Genomic DNA, 15489 nt, shown 5'->3' with positions numbered 1-15489 from the left:
CACAGCAAGCCGGTCATTAGAATAAAGCCAGGACTCTCCAGGGGGCATTGGGTCCTGACCACGAACAAAACCAGCAAGATGTTCCACGAAATTAAATACAAAAATTAAATAACCACCCGAGAGAGAACTGGGCTACATCATAGCATGTGAAATTTAGAGTACATTTAAAGAAATAGTCACCGAAAGGAAAAAGTGTTAAAATTGGGAGAGCACAGAGGTGCTGAAATCCCCTTAAATATTCTTCTATTGGAAAAGAGAAATTGTAACCTTTTTGAAAGGTTAAATGCTTTAAAAAAAAAAAAAAACTCATTAAACCAATGATGGATTTTTTTCCTATTGATTTTTTTACTCAGTGATCACATGTGAATGCCCACTGTGTCCCAGGTACGGTGCCAAGCTGGGCAACAGAGATTTATCCCATGACCTCATCTATGTTTTCATGTCTACAGACTCAACCGCACCATGTTCCTGGTATGACAGGGAGCCCAAGAGCACTCATGTCATCATGTCAACTATTCTATGCTATTGTTTCAGGAAAAAGTTAAATTTTTAAATTAATTTTTTAGTATCTCCGGTACAAAAGCATGAGACCTATTGTCACACTAAAACGTTAACTATATGCAGCCCCGTCTTCCTTGGGGAAGTCTTTCCAATACGTCTTCTCCCATCTTCTTGATTCTGTGTCTCCAAAGAGCCCTTTTATCAGCCCTTGTCTGCAGTGGGGACCGCATCCCCTCTTCTGGTTTTTACTGCCACCTCCCTCTGCAGCGGCGCCGTGTGCTGAGGCGGGAGTGGGGCCGCTGCGGTCAGCCCGGCCAGCTGTCCCCAGGTGGATGCGTTCAGTTCCTTGGTCCCAGATCGGGGCACAGAGCTCTCCAGGCTCCCACCCTTAACCTTTCTTCCTGGCACACACTCTCTGCTCGGACCCTGAACCACAAATATATCCTATCCTGACCCGCAGCCACGTGAGCCTCAGCCCATGGAGCAAAGCATGAAGAGAAACCTAAAATTCTTGGCTCTCCCCACTGTTTTAAAAACAAACAATCGTTATGTCAGTAAGACTGTCCTTGTCAGGGAATTCCCAGTCTGAGGAAGGAAAACGTGAACGCGTAAGGCTGACTGCCGTCCTGAGGGACCAGAGGCTCTGTCTCCTTGGGCTGCGGTCTCATCCTGCAGGGCAGCCTCGCAGAGGGGGCGGCATGGGCACGCTCAGTGGACAGTTCCCAGAAATTAAGGAGTCGCAATGTGGTGCAAGCCCCCGGGACTCCACACACCAGCCCGCATCACATGCTCTTTGTTGTTGGAACTGGAGCAGGTAGGACGTACTCCAAGCCTTTGGCCATCACATAAAACCACCCAACGTGCTCCTCATTCATCTCGGTTTCCCAGTCTGCAGAAAAGGGCATCCAAAGTGGGGCGGGGGACTGACTATCTCTTCCCTCCGCCATGTGTGGCTTCGCTTTGGGGCTTTTTGGATTTGGTTTAGCTTTATTAGTGGGGGGTGTCGGTTTGTGTTTTGGAGTTTCCCCACCCCGGTGTTTTGGGGGCCCCCTGACTAACGATTACTAACGTGGATCTCAGGTGTTCGTGTTGGGTCAGAGACTGATAATCTCCTTTGTAATGACTTTATTGATAGGAGCCATCTCAGCTCCGCCAGCAGGAAAGATGGGTTTTCGTTCATAGGGAAGAAAGCCATTTTACAGCCTTTGATCACTCACCTCCCTTCTAAAGAGCCAGGGCTTCTCGCTCAGCACCAGACGCAAGCGAGAGGCTGCACAAGAAATCCCTGCCGCCTGGTGTTGAAGGATTTGTCAGCCGTGGGTGTGGGCCGTGACACTGTGGGAGAAAGAAAAACCTCTAGGCAAGGTTGTGTTCCAGCGCGCTCTTTCCCTGGCCTGCAGCTCACAAATTGCTTTTATTTTCAGGTCTATCCTGCAAGACGGTGTTTGTCTTGTCATGCTTCTGGAAGCGGGTTCCAATGAGTAATAACCCCTTCACCCCACCCCCACGCCCCACACTAAGGATTTATGCGATTCCGTCCCTGGCAGAGCATTTGTCAGAGGTGCAGGGGCCGGTGAAAATGGTCCCTCACCTTGTCCAGGCTGAACTGCACTGAGACCCTAGCAGCCCTTGCCAAGCCCTGGCGCCCTGCCTACGCTCATGGTCCATGGTCACAGTGGGAAGGGGCAAGCAAAGTATTGGTTGCCGTCACATGAGAACGTGGTCACTGCCTTTCTGGGTTTAGCTTTCAACCTCAAAAGAACAGATTTAGATGTGTTTTAATTAATACAGACTTTTAAAATGTTAAATATTATGGGAGTACCAAAAACTTTATTCTTGCCTCAAACACTTTTTTGGGTGGCTATGTATTACTTGAATTTTTGTGGTGAATTCATTACCATTAGAAAATGTCCATTTTTCCTATTCTGTCTGAATATATAATTTGCATACATAACTTGCTGGGGAATTTCAGCATGAAATGTGAACATGAAGTACGCTTTGAAATGTTATTGCTCTAAGGCAGCCGCTCTCCTGGGGTCTGGAATATATAAAACCATGTAAGTGATGGATCTCCAGTCCTTCAGTGAAGGGCTCAGAGGAAAATGATTGTTTACTCAGCAAGCCAGGGCCTGGGAAGACGACAGCGCTCGAGTCTGAGGGCGGGAAGAGGTGGGGCGCAGGGTTATGTAACCGCCGGGCCGCGGTCTACGGAACCTTCCAGAAGGCCAGGGAAGGACAGAGCAGAACACTTCCCTTCCTCACAGCCCACGTCCTAAAATAAAGCAAACAGACATTTTCAATTTCACAAAATATTCCAAGCATTTTGGATTTCCTTGCCTCTTTGTAGATGGTTGTGTTTGGGGGTGCCCTGGAAAAGGCGTTCTCAGGAACAGCGGCAGGACAGAAAGCCGTGCCGAGCCACACCGCCTTCCCCTCCGAGTGGCCATACAAATAACATGCCCGACGACCCCAGGCACCAGCCCTCACTCCCAATTTTATCGACATGTATGTAACCACTTAACGGGCAGGATTTGACCTTGACGGTTGCTCTTCGAGCGCCAAGTGATGGTGGACAAATGTGCCGCCTGTGCCTTCTCGCTCCTTTGGTGGAGTGACAGCTGCGCGGTGGTGCTGCGTGTTGGCTCACTTGACTTTCCTTCCCTTTCCCCCCGGCCGTGGGCTGGCAGCGCCGGGGTCCAGCAGGCCAGCTGCAGAGCCTCGGTGCCCTCCAGCAAGGGCAGCAGCAGCGGCAGCAGCAGCAGCGGCAGCAGTTCGTCCAGCGACTCGGAGAGCAGCTCGGGATCCGACTCCGAGAGCGAGAGCAGCTCCAGCGAGAGCGAGGGCAGCAAGCCCGCCCACTACTCCAGCCCCGAGGTAAGACCTGCACGGCCCAAGCCCTGGGCCTCAGTCAGTCCTGGACCCGGGTCCTCACAGCCCCCCACCTTCGTGCTGTGACAGCCACGACCCCTAAGGCCACCGCCCCTTGGCAGCCTGTCAGGTTGGTTTGGGCTCATCATTTTCCCTGCTCTGCCCCCTCCTCGCAGTTCTCGTAAGTACAGAGCTTCCTTGGAAGCACAGAAGTTGCATCTTTCATCTCCAAAAATCTCTATCTTGATGGCCAGAAATTCCCAAATATGCTGGAAATATCGCTGGCTGGAGTGGATCAGGTCTCCCTAAGGGTCAGCAGGGCAGTAAGCAGCCAGGGCCGGTTACTGAATGGGAAGCGAGGCCACCTGTGACTCAGGGAAAGGAGTTTTAGGGATTAGACATGGTAAGACCTTACCTTTTTGCAGTTTGTCACAGATTAGAAGAACAGGAGCTGTAAGTATTAATAAGACTTTCCTAACTATGCTTTCTTTGTGAAAATATTTTTAAAAATTAGCATCAACCTACAAATAATAATGAAACCTTTTCTAGCTATAGTGAGTATCTATGTGGGAGATTTAGATGCCTCATATAAAAACATTATAAGGTGCCAATAAAAACATTGCTATTTTGACTTTAAAGGGGAAAGGGAAATATTAAACAGTCTTTCAGGGCATGGAGGTTCTTGGGAGAGGGTTGAGGACAAATTTCTCAAGTCCGGCTCTGTACGGTAGACTTTCATTTCTAAAGAAGGAGTAAAATAGTTTCCTCTTGCGTGTATAAATGTTTGATGTTACCTTGGATGGTAGGATTTAATTTTTCACCTAACAACCCACTGTATCACTGTGGGGCCCACATTTCTAAATGGGCTCTGGAATGCAACCAACGCCACTTATGTAAACCGAGGCGGTGAGAGGGAGCCCTCGGGCACTCTGTGCCCAGCCCTGTGCCTGAGGACGCTGGAGAGCAGCTGTGGCTTTACCTGCAGTCCGGAGACTGGCTCCTCAAGTCCCTCAGGGTCTCCCCCTCCAGCAGCACTGAGAAACCCGGGGAACATACTCCCCACACTCCTCATTTCTTCCAGTACCTTCCTGCTCTGCTCCAAGCACTTGTCATGCACCCTGAAATAAACCCTCTCTCCTGCACTTCCCTCCCCTCTCCATGAGGCTTACCTCCTCCCCCCTGCCCAGCCTCCATATAAAGGAAGGCTCTTAGCAACATCCTATATAATAAAGAGGTAATATGCAAATTGACCATCACACCCTCGCCCAAAATGGCTGCCCCCACGTGGTCACAAGATGGCCACCACAAGATGGCTGGCAGGGGAGGGCAGTTGGGGGCAATCGGGCCAGCAGGGGAGCAGTTAGGCGTTGATCAGGCTGGCAGGGGAGTGGTTAGGGGGCGATCAGACTGGCAGGCAGAAGCAATTAGGGGCAATCAGGCAGGCGAGTGGTTGGGAGTTAGCAGTCCCGGATTGTGAGAGGGATGTCTGACTGCTGGTTTAAACCAGCAGTTGGACATCACCTGATGGCTCCCAGATTGGAGAGGGTGCAAGCTGGGCTGAGGGACATGCACCCCCCCCCCCCCCTGCACTGGGCTTCTAGTTAATCTATAAAAGCCACAGGTTGATATAATGCTGACTTTTCCCCAAAACTAAATTATTATTCCTTCTTTATAATTTTATTCATTCACTCATTCCGTATTCATTCAACTAATACTTATCAAGCATGTGCCCCAGACCTGGTGCTTTGCTCTGGGATACAGCAATTATCTGGCATGTCCCTGCCTTATCAGAGCTAGGCTGATAATGGCAATAATATGAAACAAAAAAAATACAGGAGTTCAATAAAGTAAAGAAGTTTAGACAGACTTCTTCAAAGCCAAAGTTATGCTTTAATTTGTTGAGAAACTCCAGAAGAGTATTAGCTATAAGAAATAACTGGGTTCCAGGACAGTACAGGAGCCAAGGGGGCAGTGGAGTGGGTAAAAAGCATTAGTGTCTGTGATGACCCCTGTCCAGGCTCTTCTCTGTGACTTTGAAGCTTAAGCCCATGAGCAGTTGAGTCTCATTCTCATGAGTGATGCCAAAGCCCAGCCTAGGAGAAGTGCAGTTCTTAGGCACTTTTTTAAAAAAAAAATTTTTGTTGTTTAAAGTTTTACCTCTATCTCCTTTTTCCCCAATTGACCACCCCCCCTCGCCGCCACTCGCACCCCTGAGGGCAAGCCCCCACCACCCCCGTGTCTGTGTCCATTGGTTATGCTAATATTCATGCATACAAGTCCTCTGGTTGATCTCTAACCTCCCCCTCCCTTGCCATTTGTCTCTGGATCTATTTTTGTTTATCAGTTTTTGTTGTTCATTATATCCCACATATGAGTGAGATCATGTAATATTTATCTTTCTCTGACTGACTTATTTTGCTTAGCATAATGCTCTCCAGGTCCATCCATGTTGTTGCAAATGGTAAAAGTTCCTTCTTTTTTATAGCAGCATAGTATTCCATTGTGCAGATGTACCACAGTTTTTTAATCCATTCACCTGCTGATGGGCTCTTAGACTGTTTCCAAATCTTAACTATTGTAAATTGTGCTGCTATTAACATAGAGGTGCATATATCCTTTCTGATTGGTGTTTCTGGTTTCTTGGGATATAGTCCTAGTAGTGGGATTACTGAGTCAAATGGGAGTGCCATTTTTAATTTTTTGAGGAAACTCCATACTGTTCTCCACAGTGGCTGCACCAGTCTGCATTGCCACCAGCAGTGTATGAGGGTTCCTTTTTCTCCACATCCTCGCCAGCATTTGTCATTAGTTGATTTGTTGATGATAGCCATTCTGACAGGTAGGAAATGGTATCTCATTGTTGTTTTGATTTGCATCTCTTGGATGATTAGTGACTTAGAGCATGTTTTCATATGTCTCTCAGCCTTATGTATGTCCTCTTTCAAAAAGTGTCTATTTAGGTCCTTTTCCCATTTTTTGATCGGATTATCTTCCTTTTAAGTTGTGAGTTCTCTGTGCATTTTGGAGATTAAACCCTTATCTGAAATAGCATTAGCAAACATGTTCTCCCATGCAGTGGGTTTTCTTGTTGTTTTGTTGATGATTTCTTTTGCTGTGCAGAAGCTTTTTATTTTGATGTAGTCCAATTCGTTTATTTTCTCCTTAGTCTCCATTGCCCTTGGAGCTGTATCACTGAAGATATTGCTATGACATATGTCTGCTATTTTGCTACCTATGGAATCTTCTAAGGTTTTTATGGTTTCCCGTCTTACATTTAAGTCCTTTATCCATTTTGAGTTTGTTTTTGTGTATGGTGTAAGTTGGTGATCTAGTTTCATTTTTTTGCATGTATCTGACCAAATTTCCCAGCACCATTTATTGAAGAGACTGTCTTGACTCCATTGTATGCTCTTGCCTCCTTTGTCAAATATTAGTTGAGCATAGTGGCTTGGGTCAATTTCTGGTTTCTCTGTTCTGTTCCTTTGGTCTATATGTTTGTTCTGGTGCCAGTACCAGGCAGTTTTGAGAACCGTGGCTTGGTAATATAGCTTGCTATCTGGTATTGCGATCCCTCCTACATTGTTCTTTCTCAGGATTGCTGTGGCTATTTGGGGTCTTTTGTATTCCCGATAAATTCTTGGAGAGTTTGTTCTAGATCTTTGAAGTATGCCGTTGGTATTTTAATGGGGATTGCATTGAATCTGTAGATTGCTTTGAGTAGTATGGACATTTTAATGATGTTGATCCTACCAATCCATGAGCACGGTATATTCTTCCATTTGTTTATGTCTTCCTCTATCTCTTTTTTCAATGTCCTGTAGTTTTCCAAGTAAGTTCTTAGGCACTCTAAGCAAGTTCTTTCTGAATGTCCCTGAGATGATCACAGGTTTGAACTCCTTGGTGAGGAAAGGAAGCTCTTGTCGTTTCTCCCAGCATTTCTCAGAGGCCCTGGCTCTGGCGAGCAGGCCTGGAGCCAAGCTGCCTGGGGCCTTTCACAGCTTTCAGCACCTTGCTTCTGGGTGCAGAGAGGCCATGGAAGTGGCAAGAGCGGGTTAGTCACCGTAACAGCCTGGCATGTGCGGAGGAGAGGAGGCCCTCATGACGTTCCAAGGACCCGCGTTCTCCCCTCAGTGGCCAGCACCAGAACCCAGGGGGCTCAACTGATTTCCCTCTGCACTGCCCTCCATAACCGGGCTTGTAGAGACACTGCATTGAACAGACTCACCATCATATACGCCTTGTCCCGACGCTGGCACAGAGTGGCCACTGCAAACACTAGCCCACCCTTCAGTGACCTCCCTGTGGCCTGATGTTCGCTGAGTGTTCTCAGTCTAATTTGTGTCGCTTGAGTTTCATCTTCTTTTCTGGCATGATATACCCTTTCATGTCAGAGCTTTCCAGGGGACAGTGACTCCCCCTCAGTGAGCAGAGTGTACCCCGACAGAGAGCTCCCAGACCCTGCCACATGGATACATGGAAGGCCAGGATTGTCGGTGTAACCATCACTTACCCCAGGACTCCACCCAGCCCATGGTATTGCTCATGGAAACTGTTTTCCATTGCACATTCCCCAGACTTATCTGACATGGAAACCTTTCCGTGGACTCCATGAACTAAAAGCACCTGTGGGAAATGCTGCCCGGGGTTGTCCTTGAAAATCATCAGAAATGTGATGCAAGGTATTCGTTGATTGAACTAGCTTCCCCTTAGCGAGGTGTCTGTGGGATGCACGGCAGGGGGTGCTAGGAAGGAGTCCGATGGAGCAGGGACTGCAGTGCTCGGTGGAGGCTTAGGCATGAGTGGGAGAGAAGGTTCACCAGGGAGGAGAATCAACCAGGGAGGAGAATCGTGGCTGAAAATAGAAAGCAGTGAGCAAGCAAAGAAAACATGGGCAGAAGCCCTGGGGTGGCTCAGGAAGGCGGCCATCCCGGCTGCATGCCAGTGCACGAGTCCCACCCTGGGTCCTCTTTCACAGCCACGAAGTCTTCACAGCTAAGCTTCCGGGGCCACAACTGCCTGGCCCCCGGAATGGCCGCTCCAAGGACTGAGAGTAGGAGTTGAGGGGCAGCCAGGGAGCATTGTTCTCAGGAGCAGCCACAGCAGCCTGCCTCCCTAACTGGTGCAGACGCTGCAAGGGACACGCCGAAGCCGAGACCTGGCTCCTGCCTGACATGAGGGCTGGGCTTTGTTGAAGGCACAGGTACACATGAAACGAACATGAGCATCAAAAGGCCGTGCAGTGGAGGTTAGCAGGAGGCACCAACATTCAGGGGTCCTCAAACTACGGCCCGCAGGCCACATGCAAATACAAATATTGTATTTGTTCCCATTTTGTTTTTTTACTTCAAAATAAGATATGTGCAGTGTGCAAAGGAATTTGTTCATAGTTTTGTTTTTTTTTTTAACTATAGTCCGGCCCTCCAACGGTCTGAGGGACAGTGAACTGGCCCCCTGTTTAAAAAGTTTGAGGACCCCTGGTTTGGAGAGTGAGTGGTGTTCTCCAAAATCAGACCTGACTCTCTCATTTTAGGTTGAAGACCCACATTTCTCCAGGGAATGAGGTCCCTCTTTCTTGAAGCTATGCGGGGGGAATGGGAGATTAGGCGAGGCAGCCGGGGAGAGACCCTGGTCTTTAAGCCTAAACCGGTATGTGTTTAGTCTCAGGGTGCCTGGTAGCTGTGCAGCTTTGACATGTCACTTAACCTCTCTGATTCGCATCCATAAATTAGCGGTGATATTTCTTATCTGTACGGATTAAATCAGATGGCACATGTGAAGCGGGAGGCACACTGTAGATGTTCCAGCAACGAAGGATGACTGGAAAGTGATGGATGTCCTGAACACCAGCCCCAGAAATTTGGATTCCCTTTGAGAGGCAGGAGGAAGCGTGATTTAGTGGTGTAGATGGTACTTCAGACCAATTTCTTCAGCTGTGACGTGGGGAAAAAAATGACCCCAAAGCACATGAGGCAGCAGGCGCATATTAAATGTACTAACTCTCACTTCACTGTGAGTGCCCTGCAGAAGTGCTGGGAGGTGTGAGCTGTGGGAGGCTCAGGATGGTGGGGGCAGGGAAGGAGTGTTAACGTGGGGTGGGGCCAGCGTGAGGGGCATGCTCTGCCACAGTGTTGGCCCCCCTGCCCATATGTGTCCCTTTTCTGCAAGAGGCCCCTCTGCCCGCATCCATATTTCCTGCGCCCCATTTGTCTAAGGCCGTGGTCGGCAACCTGCGGCTCACGAGCTACATGCGGTTCTTTGGCCCCTTGAGTGTGGCTCTCCCTAAGCCTTAGGAGTACCCTAATTAAGTTAATAACAATGTACCTACCTATATAGTTTAAGTTTAAAAAATTTGGCTCTCAAAAGAAATTTCAATGGTACTGTTGATACAGTGGGGCCTTGACTTACGAGTGTCCCGACTAACGAGTTTTTTGAGATACCAGCTGTCTCTCGGCCGATTTTTTGCATTGAGTTGACAGAGTAATTTGAGTTAACGAGCTCGGTCTCGGAACGAATTAAACTCCTAAGTCAAGGCCCCACCGTATTTGGCTCTGTTGACTAAAGAGTTTGCCAACCACTGGTCTAGGGAAGCTGAGGCACACACGTCACTGAAACAGTGAGAGCAATGGGGGTGGGAGGAGACAGTAACAGGAGCCGTAAATGGTTTGCCACCAAATTAGCTCTCAGCCACACTCAGCTCGTTCTCAGGGAAGGTGACAGCTTCCCCTGTGGAGCAGCTGCCTGTGCCTGCCCGCTCCCCGAGGGGCGCTCTGCATGGCAGTGAGTGTGCACGGGGTGTGCTCCTGCGTTCTGTGGGCTCCTCTCCGAGAAGCCAAGTAAAGCGAGGTCGGAATTGCCGTGTTACCACTCGAGGCCGCCAAAAAGATATTTGTGTTCTTTCGTGTCTTGCTTTTGGTGCATGAAAACAAACAAAGCAAAGACCTGACACCCCACCCCTCAATCAGGGCCACAAGGGTTCCTCCTCCCACATCTGTGTCCCAGGGGGAAGCCTCGCCACCCAACAGCCCAGGGCAAAGGCCTCGGATGCTCACGCTGGGCCCACTGGACACAGGGACCAGCAGCAGGACGTCCCTGGTCCCTGCCAGGGCTCGGTGCCTGGTTCCCACGCTCTGTGTCCCTCACCTTGGCCCCAGGCCCCGTGGCCCCTCAGAAGCTCCCAGCTTCCCGAGTTACGGCCCCAGACTCCCCCAGACGCAGCCAGGCCCCTCCTTCCCTTCACGCTCCTCAAGGGTTTGTGCCCCGAGTTCTTCCTCATGTGGAGCCCACTATTGAAAAACGAATCTTGATACACGAAATTATTGTGTTAAAGAAAATGTGTTCTCCTACGAGAGAGGCTGACTTGCTCTGGACTTTAACCAGTCATGTTCGAAAGGCAACGCCAAGCAATGTCTTCTTTCTTCTAGGCTGGTCTCTGGTCTCCCCTGAAACAGCAGATGCCACGATCAGAGGCTGGGAGGCTGTAGGGAAGGAAAAAGACGTCACCTAACTCACATATTTTCTCCTTCTCACGTATGGTCACAAACTGCAAACACTCTGTTTGGAGTTCTACACTTACCAATATACCTCCTTTCTATTAATCATAGACGATGGATCAATGGACTTCATTAGAAATCAACCGATCAAGCAGGTCCTCGGCTCTTCACCTTTTTGTGGGACAGAGAATTAAGGCCTTCCCCTAGGCCAGTGGTTTAGAGCAAATCATGGGTATTCCAGGTTTTAAACTCTGCCCCATAGACCCGTTCTGGGGTCAGTGAAAGCCTGGCACAGAATGTGAAATCTTCAGAGACGCCTTTGCCAAGAGGGCAGTGGTTCTCAACCTTGGCTGCACATTAATCGTCTAGGAATCTTTTTAAAATCCTGATTTCTGGGCCTCATCCTCCGGAAATTCTGTTTCTTTGTTATGGCGTCTCTGAAGATTTCACATTCTGTGCCAGGCTTTCACTGACCCCAGAACGGGTCTATGGGGCAGAGTTTAAAACCTGGAATACCCATGATTTGCTCTAAACCAGGGATCCTCAAACTACGGCCCACGGGCCACATGCAAATACAAATATTATATTTGTTCCCGTTTTGTTTTTTTACTTCAAAATAAGATATGTGCAGTGTGCATAGGAATTTGTTCATAGTTTTTTTTTTAAACTATAGTCCGGCCCTCCAACGGTCTGAGGGACAGTGAACTGGCCCCCTGTTTAAAAAGTTTGAGGACCCTGCTCTAAACTAATCGCTCACAGGAAAGACTTCCCATGATCACTTTCATGTCTGAAACATTTCTGGCAAAGTGGGTGGGAGCAGGTTAGGGATGGGTTAACCAAGTCCCGCCGTCAGAGCTCACGGGACACCTGCGGCTGCTCAGTGGGAGTTCTGCACCCCTAGCCAGGCCATCTGCCCCAAGCTGCTGCCTCTGCTGGTAACTGCCCTGCTTGCCTTCACCGCATGAATGCTATGTCCCTTCTTTGGGACTATAGTCTCCACGTAGCCCCCTCATATTAATGTCATTTAAGTCTTACAGAAACTAGGCACTTTAACACTTGGCCTCCAGACCGCTCCCCAGTTAACTTTCACAGAATCTCATGTGTGTGTGTGTGTGTGTGTAATTATAAAAGATACACATTGTGTAACAGGCAAAGGTGTTGGAAATGGCTTCTAATGAAGCACCGTACTATCCCTAAATTTTTTCTAATTGGCTTCAAAGTACTGCCCTGACATTTCAGCGACCTGGGACAGGAAAGGGACGCCACCCTGCATCCAGGTGCCGACTGAGAGCTGCCCCCGCGGCTGTGCCCCTGCTCCCCCCGCCCCCCCCCCCCGCCCCGCCCCCCACTGCTTTCTGCTCGTACACCTAGAGGAGTAAGTGAAGATGAAACAGCCGGGCGCCTTTGAGTAGGTCTGTAATAAAGGATGTTTTGTTTGTTGCTTTTAGGCCGAGCCTGCATCCTCTAACAAGTGGCAGCTGGATAAATGGCTAAACAAAGTTAATCCCCACAAGCCGCCTATTCTGATCCAGAATGAAAGCCACGGCCTGGAGAGCAGTCAGTACTATGCCCCCGGGAAGGACCCCGCGCAGGACTGCGGGAAACTCGCCGACGGGTGCCAGGCCGGCCTGAGGGAGAAGGACGTCAAGAGCGCCTGCAAGGAAGAGCAGAGGCCAAGGACAGCCAACAAGGCCCCGGGGACCAAGGGGGTGAAGCAGAAGTCCCCGCCTGCGGCTGTGGCCGTGGCCGTGACCGCAGCCGCCCCGCCGCCGCCGCTCCCTGGTGCGCCCCTGGAGAGCGCGCCCGCTCCCACGCGGAGGTCTGCGGGCAAGAAGCCCCCCAGGCGCACCGAGAGGACCTCTGCCGGCGAGAGCGCTAACTGCCAGCGGCCGGAGGAGCCCGCGGACGCGCTGGGGGCGAGCGCCACGATCCCTCCCATCCCTCCGGAGCCCACCAAAGCCAGGCCCTGTGCCAACAGCAGGACGAGCCACCGCAAGGAGCTGCGCGCCTCGGTCACCTGCGAGAAGCGCCGCACGCGGGGCCTGAGCAGGATCGTCCCCAAGTCCAAGGAGTTCATCGAGACAGAGTCCTCATCTTCGTCCTCCTCCTCGGACTCCGACCTGGAGTCGGAGCAGGAGGAGTACCCTCTGGCCAAAGCGCCGGCCGTGGCCGCCGCCTCTGCAAGTGACCAGAGGCTCAAGGAGGCCGCCGGCAGCATCAGCAGCGGCGGCGGGCCCCGCGCACCCGTGGGCTCCATCAACGCCAGGACCACCAGCGACATCGCCAAGGAGCTGGAGGAGCAGTTCTACACGCTGGTCCCCTTCGGCCGCAACGAACTCCTCTCCCCCCTGAAGGACAGTGACGAGGTCAGGTCTCTCTGGGTCAAAATTGACCTGACCCTCCTGTCCCGGATCCCAGAACACTTGCCCCAGGAGGCCGCGGCCCTCAGCACGCCTGCAGCCAAGGACGCTGAGAGCGCACCTCCAAGCCACCCATCCGACACACCCGTAGAAAAGGCTTTGCCCAAATCCAAGAGGAAACGCAAGGTAGGCATGGGGCTGCGGGACTGGGGAAGGAGGGCTGCCCCTTAACTTGTGGGTGAGGTGACAGCACAAGCAGCTGCTGGTCTGGATTGGGAGGCAGCAGCAGTTCTGTGTGTCTTCACTCAGCAGACATTCACATGGCACTTGACACATGCCCGATGCTGTCGCACATGGTTGACACACAGTCACTCAGTTAAAACCTTACAGCCACCCAGTGCAGGGGTACCATTATAATTCCCATTTTACAGGTCTGGTAACAGCCCTGTCCGCTGCGTGTTGAAGTAAGCATACAGGAAGTCTTGATCAAGTGTGTGCGAGGCCAGCTGGGCCTGTAGAAAGGTAACCACTGGTTAGTGAACCCCATTCTTTGCTGGGAGGGGTGCAGTGACATCAACCGTGGGGTCACTCGCTGACTGAGGAGCCAGCAAAATGTAAGGCTGTGACTGGGTCAAGCCTGAAGACAAGTGCACAAAGCCAGGCAGTGGGAGGACGGCCCTGTGGGAGGAGCACCAGCCTCATCGTGTTGATCAGGAGCTTGGTGGTGGAGAGGGGCTGGGACAGGGCCCTGAGGAGGAGGGAGGTACAGTGTGCCCTTTAATGACTGGGATTTGCTCTGAGAAGTGCCTTGTTGGTGACTTTGTGTTTGATCAAACCTCACTGAGTGCAGTTACACAAACCTAGATGGTCTAAACTCTTACTCACCTAGGCTGTATGGGACAGGCTGTATGGGACAGGCTGTATGGGACAGGCTGTATGGGACAGGCTGTATGGGATAGCCTATTGCTCTTGGGCTACCAGCCTGCAGAGCATGTTACTGTAGAAAACAACATGACATTAAATCAAGCACAAGAGAAAAGAGGCAGGTAAACAGGAGACGTATGAGGCTGTTGCTAACATAAGAAGACATACTATTGTACAGAAAAAAAATTTCATAAGTATCAAGAATACACAAATAATGGTAAAAAGCATAGCAAATACATAGATCAGTAACATAGTTGTGTGTTATCATTATCAAGTATTACGAACTGTGCATAGTTGTATGTGCTGTACTGTCATACAACGGCAGTGCAGCTGCTTGGTTTGCACCGCCTCACCGCCAACACGTGAGTGATGCATGGCGCTGTGATGTTAGGACGGCCACAGAATCACAAAGCAATAGGAATGTTTCAGCTCCATTATGATTTTTTTAAAAAATTTAATATGTTTTTATTGATTTGAGAGAGAGAGGAAGATAGAAACATTGATCTGCTGCCTCCTGCACGCCCCTACTGGGGATCGAACCCACAACCAGGCATGTGCCCTGACGAGGAATCAAATCAGCAACCTCTTGGTGCATGGGATGACACTCAATCCACTGAGCACACCGGCCGGCCTCCATTACAGTCTTATGGGACCACTGTCCTGTAGGCAGTCCATCATTGACTAAAATGTCATTATGAAAAATAAATAAATAAATAAATAAATAAATAAATAAATACATAATAAATAAATAAATAAATAAATAAATAAAATGTCATTATGTGGCACGTGACTGCGATCAGAGGGTCAGGGTGGAAGCGGCACCGAAAGGGGAACGGGTAAACCAGGGAAGCGTAGGCGCGAGAAAGGCAGTGCAAGGACGGGAGGCTGGAAATACATCTGGAAGCTGACCCAGATGCTCAGCAGTTTTCGAAGACTTTTCAGCATGGAAATAACCCAGTCAGAAATTAAAGCCAATTTTGAGGATTATTGTCCCCTCCTGTTACTGTGTCTTCAAAAGTAACTTGGACCACAGTGAAAAACACAATGGGTGACAAACCAAAGATTGCAGTAGTCATGGATGGTTCCAAAGTTCGGACAAAGTCCTTAACAATAGTTGACACTTATGCTTATCCTCCTGAGGGACGCAGCACTTTGTGTATATTAAACCATTGAGTCCTTATAACTTTATGAGGCAAATATCATTGTCATGCCCATTTTCCAGATGAGAAAACTGAGGCTCAGGAGCTTAAAGCAACTTGCCTGGGATCCCTAGGTGATAAGGGCAGAGCAGGAGTGAGCCTAGGCTGTCTGGCTCAGGTCTCCCAATAGAAGGCAGTCTTAGGTTT

General features: G+C 49.9%; 1 protein-coding gene across 2 annotated transcripts in view; it reads left to right on the top strand.

Annotated features, from left to right (window-relative positions):
* Positions 1-15489, top strand: part of AFF3 (AF4/FMR2 family member 3) — a 498351-nt gene that overhangs the window by 431490 nt on the left and 51372 nt on the right. For both annotated transcript variants that reach the window (XM_036302283.1, XM_036302282.1), the window contains 2 exons: positions 3189-3375; positions 12308-13405. In XM_036302283.1, the coding sequence (XP_036158176.1) occupies positions 3189-3375; positions 12308-13405 (1285 nt within the window). The remainder of the gene's footprint in view (positions 1-3188; positions 3376-12307; positions 13406-15489) is intronic.

Source organism: Myotis myotis, unplaced genomic scaffold (genome assembly GCF_014108235.1).
Source record: "Myotis myotis isolate mMyoMyo1 unplaced genomic scaffold, mMyoMyo1.p scaffold_m19_p_30, whole genome shotgun sequence".
Lineage (NCBI taxonomy): Eukaryota > Metazoa > Chordata > Mammalia > Chiroptera > Vespertilionidae > Myotis > Myotis myotis.
Note: the sequence above shows the minus strand (reverse complement) of the source record. Positions and strands in the feature narration are given on the sequence as shown.